The sequence below is a fragment of the Lepidochelys olivacea genome, assembly GCF_965140295.1.
Source record: "Lepidochelys olivacea isolate rLepOli2 genome assembly, chromosome: 10".
NCBI classification, from domain to species: domain Eukaryota; kingdom Metazoa; phylum Chordata; order Testudines; family Cheloniidae; genus Lepidochelys; species Lepidochelys olivacea.
The window spans coordinates 39749757-39776033 of NC_140420.1; the positions used below are offsets into that span (position 1 = coordinate 39749757).

General features: G+C 51.5%; 1 protein-coding gene across 1 annotated transcript in view; it reads right to left on the reverse strand.

Moving 5' to 3' along the window:
• LOC311526886 (coiled-coil domain-containing protein 33-like) overlaps nt 1–26277 on the reverse strand; it is a gene marked incomplete at its 5' end in the record, with an annotated part of 412533 nt that overhangs the window by 164385 nt on the left and 221871 nt on the right. The window contains 3 exons of the mRNA XM_084640352.1: nt 7066–7137; nt 9443–9576; nt 18453–18582. Of these exons, the coding sequence (XP_084496478.1) occupies nt 7066–7137; nt 9443–9576; nt 18453–18582 (336 nt within the window). The remainder of the gene's footprint in view (nt 1–7065; nt 7138–9442; nt 9577–18452; nt 18583–26277) is intronic.

Genomic DNA, 26277 nt, shown 5'->3' on the forward strand with positions numbered 1-26277 from the left:
AGGACACTGTCCTAGGCAGCAACAAAGGATCTGTTTGACTCTCAGGTGAGTCACCCTCCTTCCCTTGGTCAGTTTGGGACTATAATGAGGTAATGCTCACCTGACTCGGGGGGCGGGGACGACGACACAAAGCCAAGAGGGAAGAAAGGACATGATAAAAGGGAGAGACATTTGTCATGGTGTCTTTCTCTCTTCCACCTCCATCTACCAACACCACCACCAAGTGACTGAAGCGCTGATCAAAGGGGAGAGTCTGGCTGAATGGCAACCAGCCAGTCTGTGTTGAGAAGCATCTATGTTGGTAAGGGCACTGAAAGTGTTAAGATCAGCTTAGAATGCGTTCTGCTTTTATTTCATTTGACCAAATCTGACTTGTTGAGCTTTGACTTATAATCACTTAAAATCTATTTTTGCAGTTAATACATTTGTTTGTTTATTCTACCTGAAGCAGTGCATTTGGTTTGAAGTGTGTCAGAGACTCTCCTTGGGATAACAAGCCTGGTACATATTAATTTCTCTGTTAAACTGATGAACTCATATAAGCTTGCAGCGGCCAGTGGGCATAGCTGGACACTGCAAGACGGAGGTTCCTAGGGTTCTGTCTGGGACCAGAGATATTGGCTAATGTCATTCGGTTGCACAATCCAAGCAGCGACTGGCCAAAAGCATCCACTCACATAGCTGGGAGCGGCTTACATGCTAGAGGCTGTGCATGAACAGCCCGGGAGTGGGTGTTCTCACAGCAGAGCAGGGTAAAGCTGGTTCCCAGAGTTGAGGATTGGAGTGACCTAGCAGATCACCGGTCCAGATAACACCAGAGGGGAATGTCACAGCAGAGCATTGGCAAGAAGAGCTATTCTACACATGAAAGTTATTATGGAATAAGGTAGGGTGTGAATTTAAAGCTACTGTATTCCAGAATAACTCCATGTGCAGACACTCATTCAGGAACAAGAGGGCCTTTTTCTGGTTACTTTAATCCACAATCCATGTGGCTTTTTGGCACATTTAAAGCAGTTCCATTTCTTATAACTCTGCCTGCCTGCCCAAGAGCTTATTGCTAATGAACATGGGAGGAGCTCCTGAGATGAACTTATTAAAAGATTCAGAGAAAATACTCAGATCTGGCCTAGGGGTTTTGCCCATGTCTGAAAGTGAAGACTCAGGGATGGATGGATCTATTGGTTTTATACTGCCACACATCACCATAGTATCTGGGTGCCGTCCACATAACACCAATAGCAATAACGAAGTCCCTAGTGGACTTTGTGGAGTCTGCAGCTCTTCTCCCTTTCCTGGGTCAAATCTCTGCCTCCTTCCTGCAAAGGGGAATAGATTTTTATAACACACCTATTGCCAGAGTATCTGAGCTTGTTTTGGAAGATATTACCCCAAACTGCTCTTTGAAGTCTTTAAACTACAATTTGAGGACTTCAATAGCACAGATATAGGTGTGAGGTTTTTTGCAGAAGTGGTGGGTGAAATTCTGTGGCCTGCGTTGTGCAGGAGGTCAGACTAGATGATCATAATGGTCCCTTCTGACCTAAATATCTATGAAACCATAGTCATCCCTGGTGTGACTCTAGTGGGCCTAATGTAACATGATAGAGCCATATAATATAGCACTTTGAGATAGTGTCAATTGCTGTCCACTCACGGTACATATTTTTCCAGTCAGGGTCCTATCTTGCAAAGTGCTGAGCCCTCTCCACTCCCATTAAAGTCAAAGGAATTGACAAAGCCCTGGCTGGGATGATTTAATTGGGGATTGGTCCTGCTTTTGAGCAGGGGGTTGGACTAGATGACCTCCTGAGGTCCCTTCCAACCCTGATATTCTATGATTCTATGAATTGAGAGCACTCAACACCCCCTTACAAGGGGCTCAGCACTTTCTAGGATCAGGCCCTAAACCTGGTAACTGAAAATTCAGACCCTAAGATTATGATTACTCACTAAAGGTAAGCTCCTGCCTTTCTGGGGTGCGGAGGTATGTGTGGATGGAAAGGGAGCTGAGAGGATGACTGTATCCTAATTGGTTGGTATAATTAGTTCAAGAACAGCAGCGAGCTGTGCTATGAAACATCTCCATTGTTTGCAGGTCCTAGCACCAGAGAAATACAAGTAGACTGAAGTCTGCTATTGTCTGCAGCCTTTCAAAGCAGGCTGGAGCAGGGTCGGGGTAAGAGCCACATGGGCAGCTGTGGAGAGCCGCGGACATTCCACACCTGCCCTGGGCACGGGATTCTGGGGGCGGAGACACATGCCTTAGGCAGGTGAAGGGTCTGCAGCTCCCTGGCCCACTCCGGAGTCCAGCTAGGGCTGCCAGGCATCCAGTTTTCAACTGGAAAGCCCAGTCGAAAAGGGACCCTGGCAGCCCTGATCAACACTGCTGACCGAGCCATTAAAAGTCTGGTCGGTGGTACAGCAGGGCTAAGGTAGGCTCCCTGCCTGCCCTGGCTCTGTGAAGTTCCCCAGAAGTGACCGGCATATCTGGCCCTTAGGTGCAGGGGCAATCAGGGAAGCTCTGCGTGCTGGCCCCACCCCCAGCATTGGCTCTGCAGCTCTCATTGGCTGGGAACCGTGGCCAATGGGAGCTGTTGGGGGGCAACGCCTGTGAGCGCAGGCAGTGCACGCTGTGCAGAGCTACCTGACTTGTGCCACAGCCTAGGGTCCAGACATGCCGCCCACTTCCGGGAGCAGCGCGGACCAGGGCAGGCAGGGAGCCTGCCTTAGCCCCACTGGGCCACCAACCGGGAGCCACCTGAGGTAAGTGCCTGCATCCCGAACCCCTTGCCCCAGGTCAGAACCCCCGCCCGCACCCTAACTCCCTCCCAGACCCTGCACCCCCACCTGCACCCCAACCCTCTTCCCCAGGTCAAAACACCCTTCCACACCCAAACTCCCTCCCAGAGCCCTCACCCCCTCCCACACCCCAACCTCCTATCACAGCCCTGAGCCCCCTCCCACATGCCAACCCCCTTGGCCCCAGCCCCACTCCAGAGCCCACACCTCCAGCTGGAGCCCTCACCCCCTCTGCACCCCAACCCCCTTCTCCAGTATGGAGACCCCTCCTGCACCCCTCATGTCTGGCCCTACCCCATATCCCACACCCCCAGCTGCAGCCCCTCCCCCCCCACACCCTCCCCCCGCCTCATCCCAGTGAGTGAGGGTGGGGGACAGCGAGTGATGGAGAGAGGGGGCTGGAGTGAGTGGAGGGTGGGGCCTCAGAGAAGGGGAAGGGCCTCAGGGAAGGGGCGGGACAGGGAGAAGGGCAAGGCTCATTTTTGTGCAATTAGAAAGTTGGCAACCCTAATTCCATCTAAATTCCGACTTGGCTGAGGGCAGGGCCTGCGGGGGAAGAGGAGGGACAGGGCGAGGGCCACAGAGGGGATGGGGGCCCCAGCTTGGTCCCACCATGGTTGGGAAGGTTACCACGTGGTTTGGCACAATCTAGCACAACAGAGATACGGGTCGTTGTGCATCACAAAGGAGGTGCATTGGCAAAACTGTGTAGAGATTTAGTGTTGGCATTGCAAGGAAAGAGGCACAGGTCAGAATGAAGGTGCCTTGGCAGAGCTCTGCGAGGGGCAGGGGAAGTAGTGGAGCTCAGGACAGAGATGCACAGGTAGAGCTATATTTGGTGGAACTGAAAGGGCTTAAGGGTGGAACAGGCCAAGGATCTGCACATCAGGATTGAAGTATATTGCTCTAGCTGTGGGAGCCTGGCACTGGGGATGCAGCCCAGGACAGAGGTGAATGGCAGAGCTATGTGTGGGAATAGCAGGAGAGGCTGCAGGTCAGGAATGAGTTGCATTGGCGGCGTTAGGCATAGGAACCTTACACAGCAGCTCTATGCCCGCAGCTAGCTAGTGTTCAGTCCCTCACTTCAATCAACATGAACATGATTTTCACTCAATGTAACCCTTAGTCTGCTGGCCCATTCTGCACTTCCAGCCAACTTGGTTGCTCAGGAAGATGTGCGTAGTTTCCAAAGGGTTAAATAAAAAATATATCAGTGCTTCGCAAAGCTGAGATTGTTTGAACCTGCCAAGAGGTTCCAACCCCTCCTTTTCCTTTGTGTCAGTGGCAACACGTTCATTCAGTTGCATTGTTGCATGGATCTGTTTGCTGAAACAAGCTTCTAAAAGACAAAGAATAAAAACATTCCAAACACAGGTCTGACTCTGGTGCTTTTTGTTTCCTGCTTTGACTCTTTCATATGTTACTGGGAGGGTGGGGGAGGGGGTGATGACACTGGGGTATGAGGAGGGAGAAGAGAAAAAAAATTGCAGCTCCCAGATCAAAACAATAATCAGCTAAATGAATTCTGCAGCATTTTCCCACATGACCGGGAGTGATAATTTAGTGCAGCAGCCAGCTGGAAGGAAAGGGATTAATTCTGCACTTAGTGACACCCATGTGAATAATTCATCACACACAGACCCTTTTTCATTGACCCCCCTGAGTAATTACTCCGAAGTACCAAACCAGCCAGCCATGCCCCAGTGATGCAGCTCCCCAGGTGAAAATAGCAATGAAATAAACGGAATGACATTAGGTTCCATCCCAAATTAACTTTATGGATATCATTTTTGTGTGGGGAGGGGCAATAGTTTGATGCTGGACTATGATTTTGGTAATAAGACTGGAGTGAATTGACCAGTCTATGTGTGTGTTACGGCCCTCCAGTGGTTGGCTCAAACATGCTCAACTATGTGTCCTAGGCCCTACAGTGCTAAAAGCTAATGACGATTCCCCTTTGGGAACAAGAGGATCTGAGTTCTATCCCTGCTACTGGTGTGACACTCCTAGCAGCCATGAGTAACAATTTGGAAAGGTGGCCAAGGATTTGTTAAAAGCGTCCTTGAGCTTTGTGCCTCTTGTGAGCTGAACACCTATTTTGCTGGCAGCAGCCACAGCAAGGTCACATGGAGGGACTGGCATCAGCTTAACCTCATCCTGATCCATCGCAGAAACAATCACTATGTTCGACCAACACATAGCACTGATTGTGACACTGACCATGCCCTTGTCAGGGCCAAGCTCCAATTACACCTTAAAAAGATCTGTTATGCAAAGCCAAAAGGCTCCCTGCCTGCCCTGGCCCCGTGTTGCTCCCAGAAGTGTCCAGGATGTCCCTGAGGCTCCTTGGGGGGTGGGAGGGGCTAGGGGTATCTGTGCACTGCCTTTGCCCCGACTCTGCAGCTACCATTGGCTGGGAACTAAGGCCAATGGGAACTGTGGGGTTGGAGCCTGCCTTAGCCCCGCTGCAATGCCAACTGGGAGCCGCCCAAGGTAAGCGGGGTTAGGGTGCTCCCCATGCTGCTACCTCCACGTGCCGCTCCTGGAAGCGGCCAGCATGTCCCTGAAGCCCTGGGGGTCAGGGGGCAACGTGCGCTGCCCCTGCCTGCAGGCACGCCCCCCTCAGCTCCCATTGGCTGCAGTTCCTGGCCAATGGGAGCTGCGGAGTCAGCGCTCGGGTGCAGGCAGTGTGCGGAGACTCTTGTTCCCGCACCCCGCCAGGAACGTGCTGGTCACTTCTGGGAGTGGCGCAGGGCCAGGGCAGGCAGAGAGCCTGCCTTAGCCCGGCTGTGCTGCTGAACTTCTAGCAGCCTAAAATCTGCCAGTTTGATTTCAGTTGCCTCCGGGACATAGAGCCAGATTCCAGGAGACTCCTGGCGAAACCGGGAGGGTTGGCAACCCTACTGCCAGGTCACCTTTTTGACTGGACTTTCCAGTTGAAAACTGGGCACCTGGCAAATGGCACCCAGACACAGATGCCAAAAAACGGACTGTCTCAATAAAACCCAGATGGGTGGCAACCCTACTAACCAGCCACATGGGGGCAAGGGAACGAGGCTGCACCCTATAGTGAGCTCCCAATGGGGCAGTACAACTCCTCTCTGCCCTTGTATGGCCCATGTTATTTCCCATCACAGAAGCCCGGTTCAAAGGTCGTGCCTGGGATTTACTTTATATTCTCTCTTCTTGAATCCTCCCCTTTGTCCCCTTCGGTTGCAGAGCACAATGGACTGAGCCTCTGCTTCAGCCCTTTCCTTAAGCCAGGCCCGTCAGATCTCCCTGCTTGTGTTATCCAGCATGGCTCCTTTATGAGTTCTGGGAGACAGGAGGGGAGTGGAGAAGGACACACACTTTATAAATCTATTTAATTCTGCATCTGTAGACCCCAAGTGGCTGTGACACAGGCATGCCCAGACACGCCCAGGCAATCCTATTACACCTGTGTCTGACCAGCTTCACCAAAAGGGTGGGAGTGTTCTCTGCTGAAAGCTAAGTATAGGCCCGGGACTTAACTTACCCCTATACTAAACTAGCCTTGACTAACCTTGAGTGGGACTCAGGGATTTCACCACTGAAATTAAATAAAATTGCTCCACTGCCTTGGCACCCCACCACAGGAATGCCCATAACAAGAGGGGAGCTTGGCTGCCGGTGGGTGCAGAGCACCCACTAATTTTTCCCTGTGGGTGCTCCAGGCACCTATGGTGACTCACCCCAGACACCTTGGGGAACCCCAAAAGTCTCACAGGGGCCTCTGGATGTAACCTTCTCTCAATATGGCAGCAGCCTGGACACCTGTAGTTTGTTTCTATTTCTGCCATTCAGTCTCAACTCCATTGGCATGGAATCTGCATGACTGCCCTCCTGTCCTCCTCACCCATGCCTGCCAGGGGATGGGACAGCCTTCTCCAGGGTGGTACTGGGGCAGGAGATGGATGGGCATTCAGCTGGCAGAGGATCTGTGTGGAAACCTTGCAGGGCATTGGAGTGAACTATAGGGCATGCCAACACTCGGGTGCTACCTAGCAGGGAATAGCAAACCCCAGTGATTCACCTTTGGAACCAGGCCCAAAAGTCCCTTTGTTTCAGGGGGGTATAGATCTGGGTCCTGTCTAAAGTAAAAATATCCCATTCTCCTTTCCCCATGATGGGAAAGGGGAATTCCCCTTTCATGTCAATGGACTAAATCTCACCCACATAGTCCCATTGACCGAGGTGGCCCCTCGCCTCTAAAGTTAATCTGTTCCTTCCCACTTCCCTCACCTCTGAGCCGATCAGCTGCATGCAGAGCTGAACAGTTGGAACAGCACCAGATGTGGTTCTCAGATTAGTGCCCTGGAGAAACAACACAAGGAAGGACAAGGTCAATAAAATCCACATGAGAACATCATCTCCTGAGAACATCAGAGTGTCAGATGGCAACTGTAGTGGGACAACTGCCCCACTCCAGTAGGCAGGGGTTAAAAGCAGCCCTGGAGAGGGCTATGGCTGGGAAAAGTTAGGCTGATTGGGGAAGCAGCCACAGCTGTGGCCACGCCCAATCAGGCCACAGCTGGCCCTATAAAAGGGCTGTGAGCCAAGAGCTCAGGAGGAGCCTTACTCTACCTCTGGAGTGGGAAGGGCTAGCTGCCTGGGAGCCAGGTACCTGAAGCAGAGCAGAGAAGTGCTGGGGAAGGGCAAAGGGAGCTGGGGCGCTCCAGCCTGGTAATGCTGCAGGCCTTGGTGAAGGGCTGGGGCTACAGAGGTGTAGCCTGGGGATAGGCAAAGGCAGCAGGTCCTAACCCCTTGCCCATGATGAGTGGCTGTTACAGACTGCCGTCTGCCCCAGTGAATGGGGGTTAGATGATGACTGGCAGTAGCCACTGAGGCAAGGTGGGTTTAGAGTGTTGGGGGTTCCCCTGGGAGGGGAGACCCAGAGCGAGGAGGTACTGCTGGGGCAGAACCCTGAGTAAAGGGCACCAGGGTCTGGGAGGGACACGGGGCCAGCGGCAGGTGAGACACCAGCCTGCAGAGGGCACTCCATACGCTGGAGAGCTAATTCCCAAGATGACCAGTATGAGGTGCCACACCGGTGAGTCTTCGCATGGCTACAGCAACCCACAGCCTGTAATAGCTTTGGCTGGCTGGCGCCAGTCTGTTATGGACAGCAGCCATCAAGGAAGTTGTTTGCTTCCCTGCTGCAGCTTAACATGCCAGGAAATTGGGGCTACCAGGTGTGCCAGGGCTGCCATGACACTCCACAGGGATCCCAGCAGGCTATTGGCAGGATGTGGCTACAGGTGTGCAGGGCCAGCAGTGAAGCAGTTAATAAGCTGGAATGACTAACACATCAGAAGTCAACCCCCCAGCACTCACCTCTATGGTCCTGTTTCTAAAGATAGCTGGTGAGGTCTGTGCATCACTGCCTGCTCCCAGGTACTACACACACCCAGAGATAACCCTGTGCCAGCAGCTATACACTCCCCATCTAGGGGCCAAATCCAGAGAGGGGCTGAGCAGCCATAGCTCCCAAAAAATGAGTGGGAATCATGGGTGCTCAATGCCTCTTAGAACTTTGTGGGAGTCCATGGACATGAAAGGGGAATTCCCTAGAAATTATTTAACGTGGGGTTAAGTTACAAGAGACACGTATGATAGCTTCCCCTAGCTCGCTGAGGCCCGTGAGCATGCAGCGGGTACCACATGTTGGTGGGTTAACACCCTCATAAAAACTCCAGGGTCAATGCAGGCTGAAATCAGCCTTTCAGAGTGCAGGTAACGGATTAGTTGCCCTGCAGTTACCGGGGTCAGCCTTAAACATGAAAAATAACTGCAGGAATATGTTGAGCAAGCAGGGATTTAGCTGGTTTGGATCAATCTGAGGAGCCTTGGTTGGGACTGGCTCTAGTTCACCAGTCCCTGCTGGGGATGAATGTAACTGAAAGAACCCGGCTTTGTCCCCAGACACCATGCTCAGCCAGTACTTCGCTACAGTATTGTTCCCAGATCAGGCCTAGCAGACACCAGACAAACTGGCAGCAGTGACAAGAGAAACACTCCTGTGGGTAGAGGAGGAAATAATGACCTTTCATCCTCTGTGGAAACCCCCAGACAATCCTGTGAGACCCCATGCACTGTGGTGAACACATGAGAACAAATGCCAGCTGCAGAGGCCCTATGCAGCCTCAATGTCCATCTGCAGGGACATCAGAGTCACTCAGATGTTCTCCCACTGCACTCCACATGGTGCAATTCCTCCTCTTTCTCCTGCACCCCAAGAGCTGTTCCCTGGATGAGAACCCAGGACTTCTGCTGGTTGCCTCTGTCTGAGTGAACTCACCCGGCCCTCATTGTACTGCTTATCATATTATCCCCCCCATTGACGCACCATGAGCGAGCCCCCCAGCCCTTCCTCTTTTCTTCATCTGGCTAACACCTCTTCTCACCATGCAAAGCACCTCTACCCTGTGCCTCACTCTTGCATGAGATCTCCTCCTGGCTGGCTCTGTTCACTCTAAGTTCTTTCAGCTACCCAGGCCAAACCAGAACGGGATCAGAGAGGAAGGTGGGTGGTACATGACTCATTCTTACACAAGGAACCCTTCCAGCAGGACACAGGACTAGTGTTTGATTAGCCCTCAGCAGGACCCAGAGCAGTTACCTGGATTGGAACATCGTCCACACGAACCCCATTCCGGTTGCTCTCTGCCACAAGACTCCGATACACACGGTTGGTTAGGGGCAACACAGAGTAACCCAAACGCTTTTGCTTGTTCTCAGCTTCTGTTTCTGACACTGGGAAAGGAATCACATCAAATACACCTTATAAAGAGAAAAAAGGACTATTCCCTGCTGTGAACCTAGCAGCACTACAATCCTAAGAGCCTGGAAAAACCTGCATTACCACACTGAGACCCCAGAAACCTAACACCACCCTGCTGAGACCCCTCAATACCCAGCAGTAGAGCCCTGAGCCTCATCTGGAGTACTGTGTCTATTCGACATTGGTGTGGCCTCATCTGGAGTACTGTGTCCAGTTTTGGGCCCCACACTTCAAGAAGGATGTGGATAAATTGGAGAGAGTCCAGCGAAGGGCAACAAAAATGATTAGGGGACTGGAACACATGAGTTATGAGGAGAGGCTGAGGGAGCTGGGATTGTTTAGCCTGCAGAAGAGAAGAATGAGGGGGGATTTGATAGCTGCTTTCAACTACCTGAAAGGGGGTTCCCAAGAGGATGGCTCTAGACTGTTCTCAATGGTAGCAGATGACAGAACGAGGAGTAATGGTCTCAAGTTGCAGTGGGGGAGGTTTAGATTGGATATTAGGAAAAACTTTTTCACTAAGAGGGTGGTGAAACACTGGAATGCGTTACCTAGGGAGGTGGTAGAATCTCCTTCCTTAGAGGTTTTTAAGGTCAGGCTTGACAAAGCCCTGGCTGGGAGTATTTAACTGGGAATTGGTCCTGCTTTGAGCAGGGGGTTGGACTAGATGACCTTCTGGGGTCCCTTCCAACCCTGATATTCTATGATTCTATGATTCTATGACTCCCAACACACAGCACTACTGCACTGAGACCCCCCCAAACACATCAATGCCATGCTGAGACCCCCCTAAACCCAGCACTACCTTGCTGAGACAACCAAAGTCCAGCACTAGTGTGCTGAGACCCCCCTAAGCCCAGCACTACTACAGAGACTCCACAGAACCCAGAACTACATAAATGAGACCCTTCAAAACCAAGCACTACTGCACTGATACCCCCAAAACACAGCACTACTTGATGAGACCCCCCAAACCCAGCACTACAGTCCTGAGACCTCCCCCAATATCCAGCACTACTATGCTGAAATCGCCCAAAGCTCAGCACTCCTGCACTGAGACCCCCAAAACCAACCACTAGCTGAGACCCCATCAAAAACCAGCCCTACAGATCTGAGATCCCCCCCAAACTCAGCTGAGACCCACCAAAACCCTGGGGGGAACAGACATGAGAACCCCAGCACTACATCACAGAGACTCCTAAAACCCAGCACTAATGCACTGACACACCTGAAAACACAGGACTACCACGCTGAGACCCCCCAAACCCAGAACTACCTCCCTGAGACATCCAGAACCCACCACTACCTTGCTGAGACCCCCCAAAACCCAGCACTCCCATGACAAGACTACCCCAAAACCTAGCACTACTACAGTGAGACCCCCCAAAACCCAGGACTGCAGCCCTGAGAGCCCCAAAGCTAGCACAACCGTGCTGAAACTGCCAAAAACCAAGCACTACCATGCCAAGATCCCCCAAAGACACAGCACTACATCCCTAAGACTCTAAGAAACTCAGCATTACTGTGCAGACCCCCACCAAAACCCAAGCACTACTATGGTGAGACACCGCAAAACCCAGCAATACCGCGTCAAGACCCTCCAACACCAAGTACTACCATGCTGAGACCCCTGAAGGCAAGCTCTAATACTTCAAGACCACCCAAAACCAAGCACTACTGTGCTGAGACCTCCAAACCCAGCACTAAAGCACTGAGACCCCAAAAAACAACCACTAGCTTACTGAGACACCCCCCCCCCACGAAACCCAACACTACCACCCTGAGATGCTCAAAACCCAGCACTACCAAGCTGAGACCCCATAAAACCCAGCATTACTGCACTGAGACCCCCAAAACACAGCAATACTGGGGGAGTCTCAGCAAGGTAGTGCTGGTTATTAGGGGGTCCAAGTGAGGTAGTGCTGGGTTTTGAGGCATCTCAGGGTAGTAGAGCTGGGTTTTGGGGGCCTCAGGGCTGCAGTGCTGGGTTTGTAGTGATGTCAGTGACTTTGTGTTGTGTTGTGTTTTGGGGCATTTGTGGGCTGTAGTGCTGGGCTTTGGGGGGTCTCAGGGCGGTAATGCTTTGTTTTGAAGGTCTCAATGACATAGTGCTGGGTTTTGTGCAGTCTCTGCTGTAGTTCTGGGCCGTCTTGAAGTATTAGGTCTTGCCTTCAGGGGTCTCAGCAGGGTAATGCTAGGTTTTCAGGGTCTCAGCTGGTAGTGCAGAACAAAGTCACTGACACCCCCCAACCACAGCCTTGAGCCCCCAAAACCTAGCACTACCACACTGGGGGTATTAGCAAGGTAGTGCTAATGTCCAGCACTACAGCACAGAGAACCCCAAAACCCAGGACTACCAAGCTGAGACACCACAAAACCCAGCATTACTGCACTGAGACCCCCAATCGTAGCACTACAGCCCTCACCCCCGCCCAAAACACAGCAGTAAGGCACTGAGACCCCCTAACCCAGCACAACAACTCTGAGGCCCCCAAAACCCAGCACTACAATGCTGAAACCCCCCCCCCCAAAGCCAAGCACTACCTCACTGAGACCTCCAAAACCCAGCACTATGTCACTGAGACCCTTCAAAATGAAACACTACCTCACTGAGACCCCCAAAGCCCAGCACTACAGCTCTGAGGCCCCCAAAGCCCAGCTCTACTACACTGAGATGCCTAAAAACCAGCACTACCAAGCTTGGACCCCCTAATATCCAGCACTACCTTGCTGAGACTCCCCCATACCCAGCACTACCTCCTTTAGATACCCCTAAATGAAACACTGCACTGAGACTCCAAAACAGACCAATAGCTCGCTGAGGCCCCCCAAAACCCAGCACTACCACACTGGGATGCCCGATACCCGACAGTATTGTGCTGAGAACCTCCAAAGCCCAGTACCACCTCGATAAGACCCCCTAAAACCAGATGAGACCCCAAAAATCCAGCATTACCATGCTGAGACCCCTGAAGGCCCTAATACTTCAAGACCCCTCAAAACCCAGCACTACCTCCCTTAGACACCCTTAAATGAAACAACACTGCACTGAGACCGCAAAACAGACCAATAGCTTACTGAGAACCCTCAAAGCCCAGCACTACCTCGCTAAGACCCCCTAAAACCAGCTCCTCCACACTGAGGTCCCAAAAACTCAGGCTGAAGTGGTGGATTTGTGGGGTCACAGTGTCTTTGTGCTGCGTTTGGGGCGGGGGTCTCAATGACATAGTCCTGAGCTTTGTGGGGTCTCAGTGTGGTAGTGTTGGGTTTTGGGGGTCTCAGCAAGCTAATGCTGGGTTTTGGGGTGTCAGCAACAGTGCTGGGTTTTGGGGGTCTCAGCAAGGTAGTGCTGAATTTTGAGGGGATCTCAGCAGCTTAGTTCTGAGTTTTGGGGGTCTGAAGGCTATAGTGCTAGGTTTTGGAGGTCTCAGTGCTCCGTTTCAGGGGGGGTGTCTAACTGAGGTAGTGCTGGATAATAGGGGGTCCAAGCTTGGTAGTGCTGGGTTTTGAGGCATCTCAGGGTAGTAGAGCTGGGTTTTGGGGGCCTCAGGGCTGTAGTGCTGGGTTTGTGGTGATGTCAGTGACTTAGTGTTGTGTTTTGGGGAGTCTGTGGGCTGCAGTGTTGGGTTTTGTGGGGTCTCTACAGTAATGCTGGGTTTTGGGGGGGTCTCACTGAGCTAGTGCTGGGTTTTGGGGGCCTCAAGCTGCAGTGCTGGGTTTTGGGGGTCTCTGACTTACTGCTGTGTTTTGGATGGTCTGAGGGCTGTAGTGCTGGGTTTTGGGGGGTCTCAGCATGGTAATTCTGGGTTTTATGGGGTCTCAGCAACATGGTGCTGGAATTTGTGGGGTCTCAGCACTTTAGTGCTGGGTTTTGTGGAGTCTCAGCTTGGTAGTGCTGGGTTTTGGGCATCTCAGGGCTGTACAGCTTGGTTTGGGGGTTCTCAGCAACTTAGTGATGCATTTTGTGTGATCTGAGTGCTGTAGTGCTTGGCTTAGGGCGGGTCTCAGCATTGTACTGCTGGGTTTGGAGGCCTCAGAGCTGGTTTGGGGGGGGTCTCAGTGACTTACATTTTGGGGGGTCTGAGGGCTTTAGTGCTGTGTTTTGGGGGTCTCAATGTGGTAATGCTGGGTTTTGTGGGGTCTCAGCCAGCTAGTGCTGAGTTTTGGGCATCTCAGAGTGGTAGTATTGGGTTTTAGGGGGTCTCAGTGAGCTAGTGGTTGGGTTTTGGTAGCATAGGTAGTGCTACCGTGCTGAGACCCCCAAAGCCCAGTACTACAAGCCTCAGACCCCCTAAACAAGCACTAAGTCACTGAGACTCCTCCAAAACCCAGCAATACCGGCCTGAGACCTCCAAAACCCAGCACTACAGCCTTCAGAACCCCCTAAACACAACACTATGTTGCTGAGACCACCAAAATCCACCACTACAGCCCTGAGACCCCCAACACCCAGAGCTAGCTCACTGAGACCCCCAAATCCCAGCCCTATGTTACTGGGACCTCCCAATATCCAGCACTACAGCACTGAGACCCCCAAAGCCCAACACTAAAGCCCTCAGATCCCCTAAACAAAGCACTAAGTAATTGAAACCCCCAAACCCACCACTACAGCCTTGAGATGTCAAAACCGAGCACTACCTCACTTAGACACCCCTAAACTAAGCACTACTGCACTGAGACTCTGGAACAGACCACTAGCTCACTGAGACCCCCCCAAAACCCAGCACTATAGCACTGAGACCCACAAAATCAAGCACCAGCTCACTGAGACCTCACAAACCCAGCCTTACTGCCCCGAGACCCGCCTAAATCCAACACTCAGTTGCTGAGACCCCCTGCAAAACCCAGCATTACCTTGCTAAGACTGGCCAAAACCCAGCACTACAAACCACAGATGCCCCAAAAGGCAGCACAAAGTCGCTGAGATCCCACAAACCCACCACTTCAGCCCTGAGACCCCCCCAAACCTAGCACTCTAGCGTGGACACCCCCAAAACCTACCACTACCACGCTGAGACCCCACAAAACCCAGCACTAGATCACTGAGACCCCTAAACCCACTACTAGCTCGCTAAGACCCCCCCAAAACCAGCACTACCATGCTGAGACCCCACAAAGCCCAGCACTATGCTGCTGAGACTGCACAAAACTGAGCATGTCACTGAGACCCCCCCAAAACCCAGAACTACTGCTCTGAGACCCCCCCAAAACCCAGAACTACTGCTCTGAGACCCCCCCAAAACCCAGAAGTACCACATGGAGACCCCCCCAAACCAAGCACTATGTCTGCGAGACCCTCAAAAACCCAGCACTACCACTCTGAGACCTCCAAAACCCAGCACTACAATCTTCAGACCCCCAAACCCCGGAACTAAGTTGCTGAGATCCCCCTGCAAACCCAGCACTACCTTCTTGACACTGCCGAAAACAAAGCACTATGTCACTGAGATCCCCATAAGCCAGCATTACAGCCTTCAGACCCCCAAAACCCAGAACTAAGATGCTGAGATCCCCTCAAAACCCAGCACTACTAGATAAGACCCCGAAAATCCAGCACTACCAAGCTGAGATCCCACAAAACCCAGCATTAGCGCACTGAGACCCCCAAAATGCAGTACTACAGCCCTCAGACCCCCCAAAATGCAGCAGTAAGTCATTGAGACCCACTCAACCTAGCACTACAACTGTGAGACCTCCAAAACCCAGCACTAGCTCAGTGAGACCCCCCCCCCAAAAAAACCCAGCACTTCCACCCTGAAACGCCCAAGCCCAGCACTACAGCACTCAGACCACGCAAGATGCATCACTAAGTTGCTGAGAACCCCCAAACCCAGCAGTACAGCCCTGAGGCCTCCAAAACCCAGCACTACCATGCTGAGACCCCACAAAACCCAGCACTTACCGCTCTGAGAAGCCCAAAACCCAGCACTACCATGCTGAGACCTCCAAACCCAGCACTAAAGCCTGGAGACCCCCCAGCACTACAATTATGAGACCCCCCTAAGCCAAGCATGACCGCACTGAGACCTCCAAAACCCAGCACTAGCTCAGTGAGACCCTTCAAAATGAAGCACTATCGTATTGAGACCCCCAAAGCCCAGCACTACAGCCCACAAACTCCCCAAAACACAACCCTAAGTCACTGACACCACCACAAACCCAGCACTACAGCCCTGAGGCCCCCAAAACCCCCCAAAACCAGCTCTACTACACTGAGATGTCTCAAAACCCAGTACTACCAAGCTTGGACCCCCTAATATCCAGCACTACCTTACTGAGACTCCCCCAAACCCAGCGCTACAACCCTGAGACCCATGAAATGCAGCACCACCATGCTGAGACCCCTCAAAACCCAGCACTATCTCCATTAGACATCCCTAAACGAAGCAACACTGCACTGAGACTCCAAAACAGATCAATAGCTCGCTGAGACCCCCCAAAACCCAGCAGTACCACCCTGGGATGCCTGATACCCAACAGTATTGTGCTGAGAACCTCCAAAGCCCAGCACCAACTCGATAAGACCCCCTAAAACCAGCTCTACTGCACTGAGGCCCCCAAAACTCAGGCTACCATGCTGAGAATCCACAAAACCCAGCACTAGCTCACTGAGATCCCCCAAAACCCAGCACTACCATGCTTAGACCCCCTTATGTCCAGCACTACCACACTGAAACCCCCCAAAACCCCATACTCGCTCTCTGAGACACCCCCCCAATACACACCACTACCGTATGGAGACCCCAGAAAATCCAGCACTATCATGCTGAGACCCCAGAAAACCCATCATTACTGCCCTGAGACCCCAAAGCCCACCATTTCAGCCCTGAGACCCCCAAACCAGCACTACCTCGCTTAGATGCCCCTGATCCAACACTACCACACTGAGACCTCAAAAACCCACCATTAGCTTGCTGAGACCCCCCAAAACCCAGCACTACTGTGCCGAGACCTGACAAAGCCCACCATTAATGACCTGAGACGCCCAAACCAAGCACTACCACATCGAGACTCCCAAAACCCGCCGAAACCCCTCAATGTCCAGCACTACTTTGCTGAGACTCCCCCAAAACCCAGCACTATGTCACTGACACCCCCCCAAAACCCAGCTCTATGTCACTGACACCCCCCCAAAACCCAGCACTGCAGCTGCCAAAAACCCAGCACTACATCGCTGAGACCCCCCAAAACCCAGCATTACAGCCTTCAGACCCCTAAAACCCATGTCAAGGGTAATTCCCCACTCTGGCACTTCGAAGGTGAGGGCCTGCAAGAATTCTAAAAATTAATACTGGCCACTCCAGGCTTGTATTAAACTCCCAAGGTTACAGCTTTTCTCTGACCTTGGCTTGGTAGATGCTGCCACCACCCAGTGCAGAACCCCTCTGAGAGCCCAGGAAGGTGCACTTGGGAATTCCTTCCTGTGGGTTACCCTCAAGTCCTTTCACCCCCCCTCCAGGGAAGAGCTGAGAAAGAAAAAAAAAGGGAAATCAGCTGTTGCCACCAGCTAATTAAACAACATGTGCACAAACCTCTTATGACAAAAAAATCCAACCCTGTTCTTAAAAAAGGTAAATTTTATTTAAAAAAAAAAATAGAAAGAAAGAGAATACATCTGGAAACTCAGGCTATTGCTAGATTTTAAAAGAGTAACTACAAGGATTAAGCACCCAGAATAGCTTTCTTGAGGTCCTGCTTGAAGTTTACAAGAAAAACAAAAGGACCTGGGGTTAGCACAGAGGAATCCACAAGCCATAATGAAATAAAAGGAATAAACCTAATCGTGTCTTCCTAGACATTTCCTGATCTACTTACATATCCGGGGTTTTAAATGAGTAGTTTCTAGGTACGATACTGATGATTTTTTCATACCTGGCCCAAGTTTCTTACAACATAGCTTTTGCCCTGTCTGCCTCTCCCCAGGAGAACAACAGACTGACAAAAGGGGAGTCTTTTTTCCATTTAAAAAAGTTCTAGCCTTCCCATTGGCCCTTTTGGCCAGGTGTCCACTCACTTCCTTTTACCTATGCATAGCAGTGAGACTTTTTAGCCCTTTACAGGTAGAGCAATTAGAGAACAGCTACTAAGAGGGATTTTATAGCTACTGGCTGGCTGGGTGTCCATAAAAGGAAGCTTTCCCCCCCCTCCCCCGCCCTTCATTTATCACAACCCAGTACTAAGTTGCTGAGCCCCCCCCCCCCCCCAAAGCCCAGTACTACCTCACTGAACGCCCCCAACCCAGCATTACTGCGCTGAGACCCCTCTGAAACTGAGCACTATCGCGCTGTGACCCGACAATACCCAGCCCTACCACCTAAACACAACAGTACTATGCTGAGACCCCTCCAAACCCCGCACTATTATTACACTGAGACCTGTCCCATGAGACCTCCTACAGCCCTGAGACGCTATCCCATGGGATCAAAAGCAGCCTGATGACAGCTTTGAAATCCAGCTTGGACTACTGCAAATTGCTGCCTGCTGGAATGGAAACATCTTTGGAGTGGCCTGGGAGGCCATGGCTTTGCTGTGACAGGGGGTGAATGCTGTGCCAGTACCCGCTGTTACTGGGATCCCCTGGGGGAACTTCAGCTGGGAATTGGGTGGGAGCAAAACCCAGACCCCTAGAATTCCCCAGGAACTCTTCTGTCTCACACACAGAGCCACACTAAATCCAGAGCACTTCCTGTGGCCCCACACTTCCGTCCAGCTTTCCAGCCTTGATATGTATGACTATCTTTAGTACCCAACAACCAGAGTGAATCAATAGCTGTGCCTAGATCTGCCTATGCCCTTTGCACCAGTGGAATGATACAAAGCTGGTTGAATCCCAGAGACATGAACTCACTTGTTTCGTACAGATAGTATTCGATCACCAGGCTGGTATTGTCTGAGAAGAGGGTGGCCCCATCCCTGCCTTGGAAGAGGAAGGAAGAGTTCCAGGTTGGTTTCTCTGGGGGCCCACCAGGTTGGGTGACCTTAAATATGGGGCAGAAAAGACGACAGTGTCAAAATATACAGAGAGAAACACTTGATTTAGGGAGCACTGGAGGGTGTGTGGGTGGGGGAATTCCTGTGTCTCCTTTGACAATACAGAGTCTGCAGTAAATCCATGGGACAAGAGACCTTTATTGATTGACTAAAGGGCATTCCACAGAGCACACAGATTAGAAGCTGTCATGGATCCATATGGGTTGGTCTATGGCCCAGGCTGGAACCAGTCCCTTGGGAGTGCCAAGCCTCCAGGAACCACCCAGTTCCACAGGGACAGGCCCACAGCCTCCAAGACTGGGCCTTCAGGCATCAGTGATCCCTGTGTCTCCCCAGGGCTCCCTGCAGCGAATCTAGCCAAGCAGACTCCTGCAAGAGGCGTGTTCTGTGTCCCTTCAGGATGCTATGCTCACGGTGATTATTTGCAGCGACAGCAGGTGGCCATTCCAAAACCAGGGAACAATCTATGAATCTAGGGTTGCCAGGTTTCTGGTTTTTGACTGGAACGCACGGTCGAAAAGGGACCCTGGCAGCTCCATTCAGCACCGCTGACCAGGCCATTAAAAGTCCGGTTGGAGGTGCTGTGAGTCTAAGGCAGGCTGGCTAGTCCCTATGTGTCCTGGCTCTGTGCTGTGCCCTGGAAGCAGCCAGCAGGTCCAGCTTCTAGATGCGGGGGCCACAGGGTTCCGTGACACTGTTCTCGCCCCAATAACTGGCTCCTCACTCCCATTGGCCAGGAACCACGGCCAATGGGAGCTGCGGGGCAGGTGCCTGTGGGGGAGAGCAGAGCATGGAGGCTCCTGCTCCCACCCCCACCCCCGCCTAGGAGCCAGACCTGCTGCCCAAGGTAAGCCCACACCCCAATCCTGAGCCCCAACCCCCTGCCCCAGCCCTGAGTCCCCCTGAAACCTAGAGCCCCCTCCTGCATCCCGAACTCCTCATCCCTGGCCCCACCCCAGAGCCTGCACCCCCAGCCAGAGCCCTAACCCCCCTGCAACCCAGCCCCCTCCCACACACTGAACCCCTCATCCCCAGCCCCATCCCAGAGCCCACACCCCCAGCCCAGAGCCCTCAACCCCCTTCATCCCAACCCCCTGCCTCAACCCGCAGCCTCCTCATGCACTCCGAATCCCTTGGCCCAACTCCCCAGCCTGAAGCCGCCTCTAGCACCCCAAGCCCCTCATCTCCGGGCCCACCCCAGAGCCTGCATCTCCAGCTGGATCCATCACCCCCAACTTGCACTCCAACCCCCTTCCCCAGCCCTGATCCCCCTCCCACCCTCCGAACCCCTTGATCCCGGCCTAGAGCATCCTCTGCACCCCATACCCCTCATCCTCAGACCCACCCCAAAGCCCTCACCTCCAGCTGGAGCCCTCACCCCCCCTGCACCTCAACACTTTGCCCCAACGTGGAGCCCCCTCCCAAACTCTGAACCCCTCAGCCACAGCACGGAGCACCCTCCTGCACCCATCATTTCTAGCCCCACCCCTGAACTTGCACCCCCAGCCCAGAGCCTGCACCCTCTCCCACACCCCAACCCCTTGCCTCAGCCCAGAGCCCCCTCCCAAACTCTGAATTCTTTGGCTCCACCCCCAGTCTGGAGCCCCCTTCTGCTCCCCAAACCCCTCATCCCTGGCCCCACCCCAGAGCCCGCACTCCCAACCGGAGCCCTCATTCTCGCCTACATCCCAGTCTCCTGCCCCAGCCCAGTGAAAATGAGCGAGTGAGTGAGGGTGAGGAGAGCAAGCAATTGGGGAGGGGGAGGGGAAATGGAGTGAATGGGACGGGGCCTCAGATGAGGGGCGGGGCAAGGGTGTTCGGTTTTGTGCGAGTAGAAATTTGGCAACCCTAGGTCACCGGGCTGCTGAATATGAAAGTCCTTCAGTTAGAGTTAGCACAGAGATATAAAGGTTAAGACATAGCCTGTCTGGCCAAGCCATAGCAACCAGCCCGCCAAACTGCTCTGCATTTCATGTCAGGCTCTGTCTCTGGCTCCTTCTTAGTCCAAGGTGAGAGGTCTGTGTTTTTTTAGAGAGCCACCCTTAACCTCACCATCCAACACCTTTCTCTTTGGTCTCCAGCTAGGGCCTTGGCTCTGCTTCCCTGCTGAGAGGTTGGGGTGGGGGACTTCCTTCCTCTTGGCGGTTGACTGCCAGGTGTCAATGTCCTGGTCCCTGGGGGTTTCCTGCTGTCTTTATTTGGACATGATTCAGAGCCAGTTGGTTCCTTAATGACCCATTCATTCCACCCCAGACAGCATGGTGGCACACACATCTCATATCTCCTGTTCTCCCCCAAGAGCAGACTTAAACTTTCCACCCCTCCCCCGCTCTGGGCATAGTACAGTGGGAAACTGAGGCACACACAGATATCTTAAAAATATTACAGAAAATTCGACTTTGGCACAGAGGTCTATGAGGGTCAATGTTCCACAGTGGAGTTAAGCCCTCACTGTCCACCATGGCTTGAAGCCTCCCCAGACAGCCCAAGTGGGACACAGAACAGACTCAGCTCTGAGTGCGCCCTGCTTCCAGGTTCCCAGTTCTCCCTCCTCTGAGAGCCCAGCCAGATCCCTCCTCTGCAACAGGCCTGGGCCCACTCTTGCCATGGGATAGGGGAAAGGAGGACTCTCTGATGGTCCATATCCACTCTATTGTGTTGAGCATGCCCCTCTTCCACAGATCTTTGGGGGTACCATGTGGCTCTGTGCGTGGGATGGGATGGATGAGTGCACTCACACTCTGGTAAGGTGCTTTTAGCACAGAGGGTTTTGGAGATGGATATGAGGCTTTGGGCACTGGGATCACAACAGGGGAAGGATATATGAGTGGATATTCTTCCTGGACGATGCTTGGCTGCCAGGGAGTGCCAGGGCAGATCTGTGGGAACGGAGTGAGGACTATGGCATCCTTCCCTCACACTGAATTAGAAACAGTAGGGCACATTCATCACCACTGCATCTCTACCCACGGCAGCCCCAGGGATGAATTTGGTCCAGCGTGCTGGAATCTTAAGGCCCATCATCAGCCATGCTTTAGCAGTGTGAGATGGAAAAGTGACAGTCATGGAAAGAGGACTTGGGGCCACCTCCTCATCAGCTGAGTGGCCACTGCCTCCAGCAGAAGGATGTCAGCTGACACCAACGGAGGGTCAGACCACAGCCTGATCTCTCCTGCCCAGATCCCCAGCACTTCCCCCATTTCTGAGAAGCAGACTTTTCCAGCCATGTTTCTTCAGGGCAAGTGAAATAAGCCTGTGTTTGCTTCATTTGATCTTGCTTCCCTCTCTCTCCATACTATGTGCTCAGCTCTCTGCTTTATTTAAAGAAATCCAAGTTGTTTGTTCAACTCTGGTTGTGTCTCTCTCTCCAGCTTTCTTTCTCTCTCTCTCTATGTCAGGAATATGCATCTAGATATTTCTTGTCAGACCCCTCTAACTTCTCAGTACTAAAGGGAAGAACCAATAAGAACATCCCCACTCTCCCATCGTTAAACCAGAAATCAGCATTCGTTGATGATGCTTTGGGATTTTTCCATCTCTCCCGGGGAAAATCAAATCTATTCCTGTTCCCCAAGCAGTGTGCTCTGGCTGGATGGACGCCTGTGCTTCCAACATGCCATGTGGGTGTAAGGGGCTAATCCACATTAATGGATGCAGCATGCTTCAAAGGATTGGGAGGACATGGGATTGCTCCTGCTGGGGGAACAGGGGAGGGGAGAATCCTCTTGCCCCTCCAGCTGGATTCATCTTGCAAGCTCAGATGGAGCTGAAGGGGTTAAGTTCTATGTGCTCACTATCCCAGTAACATTGCCAGAGTTCAGCAGGGAGAGACGCTGCTACAGCAAGCCACTGAGGATTAGCTTGTTTGCATATCAAAGGGAGCAGGTGCAGAGGTGGCCCATTGATATAGGTGAACTTGGTGGTTGCCTAGGCTGCCAAGTTAAATGGAGTGCCAAATTTGAGGGAAAAAAATCAAATGAAAAAAAAATTTAAAAAAATGAAAAACGTGAAAAAATACAAATAAAATAACAAAGATGTCATCATTTCAATTCCCGTGTGCTTACGGAGGGAATATGAATTATAATTAATTTATCTACATTTCTGAGAATTTATTAATATGTCAAATCTTTTATTTACTGCAAAAAAATTACTATTTTGGTGAATTTTTTTTCAATTTGAGATGTAGTGTCACGATCACCCACTCCGCAATTTTGATAAGCAATAACTCAGCCACAATGAAACACATCCGCCAGCGGCAAGAGCTGCAATGCTAGTGACACCTAACTCAAATATTCATCAAGGTTGCATAGCTGGAAATTCATGTAGAGCAGGAATATTGTGAGTTGATACATGTCAAATGGTCATTTTAACATGTTGCAGGTAGATGGTTAAGAATCGAGCGAATACTGTGGAAAATTTGTTTCTTAGTGCCAAAGAATAAAGAATAACATCTTTCAGCATTATAAATCCAAAATGTGAGTATCTTTAAGCGTTATTAAACCTTAGCATTATTATAGGGCTGCATAATTATAAATTTTTCTTTGTTTTAACCAGTGGTGAGCTGGAGCCGGTTCTCACCAGTTCGCGCGAACCAGTTGTTAAATTTTGAACCAGTTTTAGAACCGATTGTTAAAAATTGTTACGGCTCCCTGAGCTCCCGGCTGGGGAGGCTCCCCCGCCTTTCCCCCTCTCGCAGAGCCTTAGTGTGTCGTGCTGCTGGCGCCAGCGCTCTGGACTGCTCCTGGGCAGCTCTGCAGCTCCTGCCGCTTGAGTGGCATGGTAAAGGGATGGGGCTGCAAGCTCCAGCGGGCCGCGTGGCATCCATACATGCTGCCCTGAGGAGCATGGTAAGGGGGCCAGGCTGGAGCTGAGAGGAGGGGTTGGATAAGGGGCAGGGAGCAGTTGGAGGTTCTGGGGGGGGGGTCAGGGGATGGGGAACGGGGGGGGGCATTGGGTAGGCATGCAAGTTCTGGGGGGTCTGTCGGGCAGGGCCGGTGCAACCATGAGGTGGCTGCTTAGGGCGCCAAGTGGTTGGGGGTGCCAAAAAGTGGTGCCCCACCAATTTTTTTTAAACAGTGGAGCAAAAGGCTGCCACTGCTCCCTACCTCCCGGCTCCAGACATGGCAGGGGAGCAGCCGGTGGCGGGAAGGGGAGGGTCTAGCAGCTGCGCCTTCTTCCCCATGCTGTGAGCGAAGCCAAGCTCCCCTCCACTCTTGGGGCTCTCAGCGGTGGCTGCCGCTGCCACCACTAAGAGCCCCAGGGGAGGCAGGGAGTCCGGCTTGGCTTGTGCCACGGGGAAGAAGGAGCAGCTGGGTGTCTTCTCCGCTTGCAAGGTACCTACCTGGGCCGCGAGGAGCCGCATGAGCCTGCGGCATGCCGGGGGTGGGCAGGTCCAGTCCCTGGCCTGGAGAATGGTGTATGTGGGAGCAACCAAGGCACCCCGCCCCCAACCAGTGCCACCCCCTCCAACACCCACTGACCAGGTACCTTCTCCCCTGTGCACCCCCCACCCCAACAACCCACCCTGTCCTGCCACTTTTGCCTCTGGGCAACCTCCACCTGGCAACCCCCCCCCATTCAGCCACGATCACCTTCACCCCTGCATCGACCTCGGGACCCCCCCACGGCCTGCCATCTCCCTCCTGCCCACTCCTTCCTTGTGCAAACCCCTCCCTGCCACCTTCACCCCCCTGCAACAACCCCAGACACATACACACCCCTGCCTGCAGCCCCTTGCAACAACCCCCTCCTGCCCACTTCTCCCTTGTGCCACTCTCTCCCTGCCACTGCACCCCCTGCAATGAGCCCCTTTTGCCTCTGTGCAATCTCCTCCCTGCCACTACATTCCCGCCCCCTCCACCTCTTGGCACATCCCTTAAATCAGAACTTTTCATAGGGAACCGGTTGTTAAGATTTTGGCAGCTCATCACTGGTTATAACTGGTTCACATATAATAAATAAGGTCCATAAAAGAAAAGTAACAGCGTTAATGCTTAATAGACTACAAAAGTGATGATGTCACACTCCAAGCAGGTAACTGTGAGGAAGGGGATTATTTTCCAAACAACCGGTGTTGGGTTATGAAGTCGAAAAAGGTCATTTTATTTCCAGGTAAACGCTGTAACTAACTGTTTTAATAGGTAAGTGAGTGTATGTTACTTAATCATTGAACCTTTAAGTAGTGAAAAGACATGTTGGGATGGCTGCAATGTGGTTTAAATCTCCAACTATGTGGTGTGTCAGCCACCCTTAACGCTATAATGCTTGCAGTCGGGAGCACAGTACACAACAATATTCAAATGATCAATGGCAGAAAGAGGAAAAAGAAAACCCTCAGGAGCTGAGTATCGTAAACGAAAGGCTGAGAAGGAAAAGGACCAAACAAAACAGCAGGGATCCTTCCTGAAATATCTTCTCTTTAATCCAAATAAAGATGGAAGCAGTTCGCAGCATCCAGATGAGGGAATTTTACTTTGAGAGGAGGTTAGCTCACATCTGCATGGAAGCAGTTTGGAACATCAAGATGAAGGTATATTACTTCAAGATGAGGATAGCTCACATCCGCAAAAAATCAGTTTGGAAACTCAAGATGATGGAAACTTACTTCTAGATGAAGGCAGCTCACAGCATCAGACTGATATGGAAGTGGAAAAAACTGTGTCCCCTTCAGAGACACATGCAGAAATTGAAGTAAATGAAGTAGAAGGAAGAAAGGATGAGGAAGCTACAAACAAGTTACAGTATGGGGACCCAGCTTCATGGGCCAGATGTGATGACAGTGTGTGGCACATTCTCATGGAACATGGACCCGAACAAGTTCATGAATTTCCCTTCCTTAAGGATGGAAATAAAAGAAAATTCTCTGCTCAGCATTACAAGAGAAAACTCATTAATGGGGAAGAAACTGGTTGCAATATTCAGTGTCGAAAGACTCTGTGTTTTGCTTTTGCTGCAAGTTGTTTAGAAATCAAGCAATTGGTACATCACCTACTGAAAATGGTTTGAAGGACTGGAAAAACATATCTTCAATTCTCTCTTCACATGAAAGAAGTACAGAACATTTGGAATGTTTTCAAAATTGGAAAGTACTTGAATTATGATTGAAAAAGAAAAAACTATCGATGAAGAAAATTTACATGTGATCAAGGAAAAAAGAAGAATATTGGCAACAAATATTAGAGTATCTGATTGCTTTAGTGAGAGTTCTTGGTGGGCAAAATTTAGCATTCTGCGGCCACGGTAGAAATGAAAAATTATACACTCCAGGTAATGGAAACTTTTTAAAATATGTTGAATATCTAGCTTTGTTTGATCCAGTCATGAAGGAGCATCTACGAAAAATAACTGATCATGAAACACAGGTTCATTATTTAGGAAAAATATGAGAATGAACTGATTCAAATCCTAGCAAATGCCATTAAAAAGAAAATTGCAGAAGCTGCCCATTCTGCAAAATACTTTTCAATAATACTGGACTGTACACCAGATGTGACTCATGTTGAACAAATGACGATGATCATTCGTTTTGTGGATATGGAAAAGTCTGCAGATGAAGATAATGTTGAAGTGCTCATAAAGGAACACTTTTTGGGTTTCGTACCACTGAAGGAGATGACTGGAGCATTTATGACTGAAAATATTCTACAAGAGCTTGAAACAATGTCATTATCTGTTGAAAACAT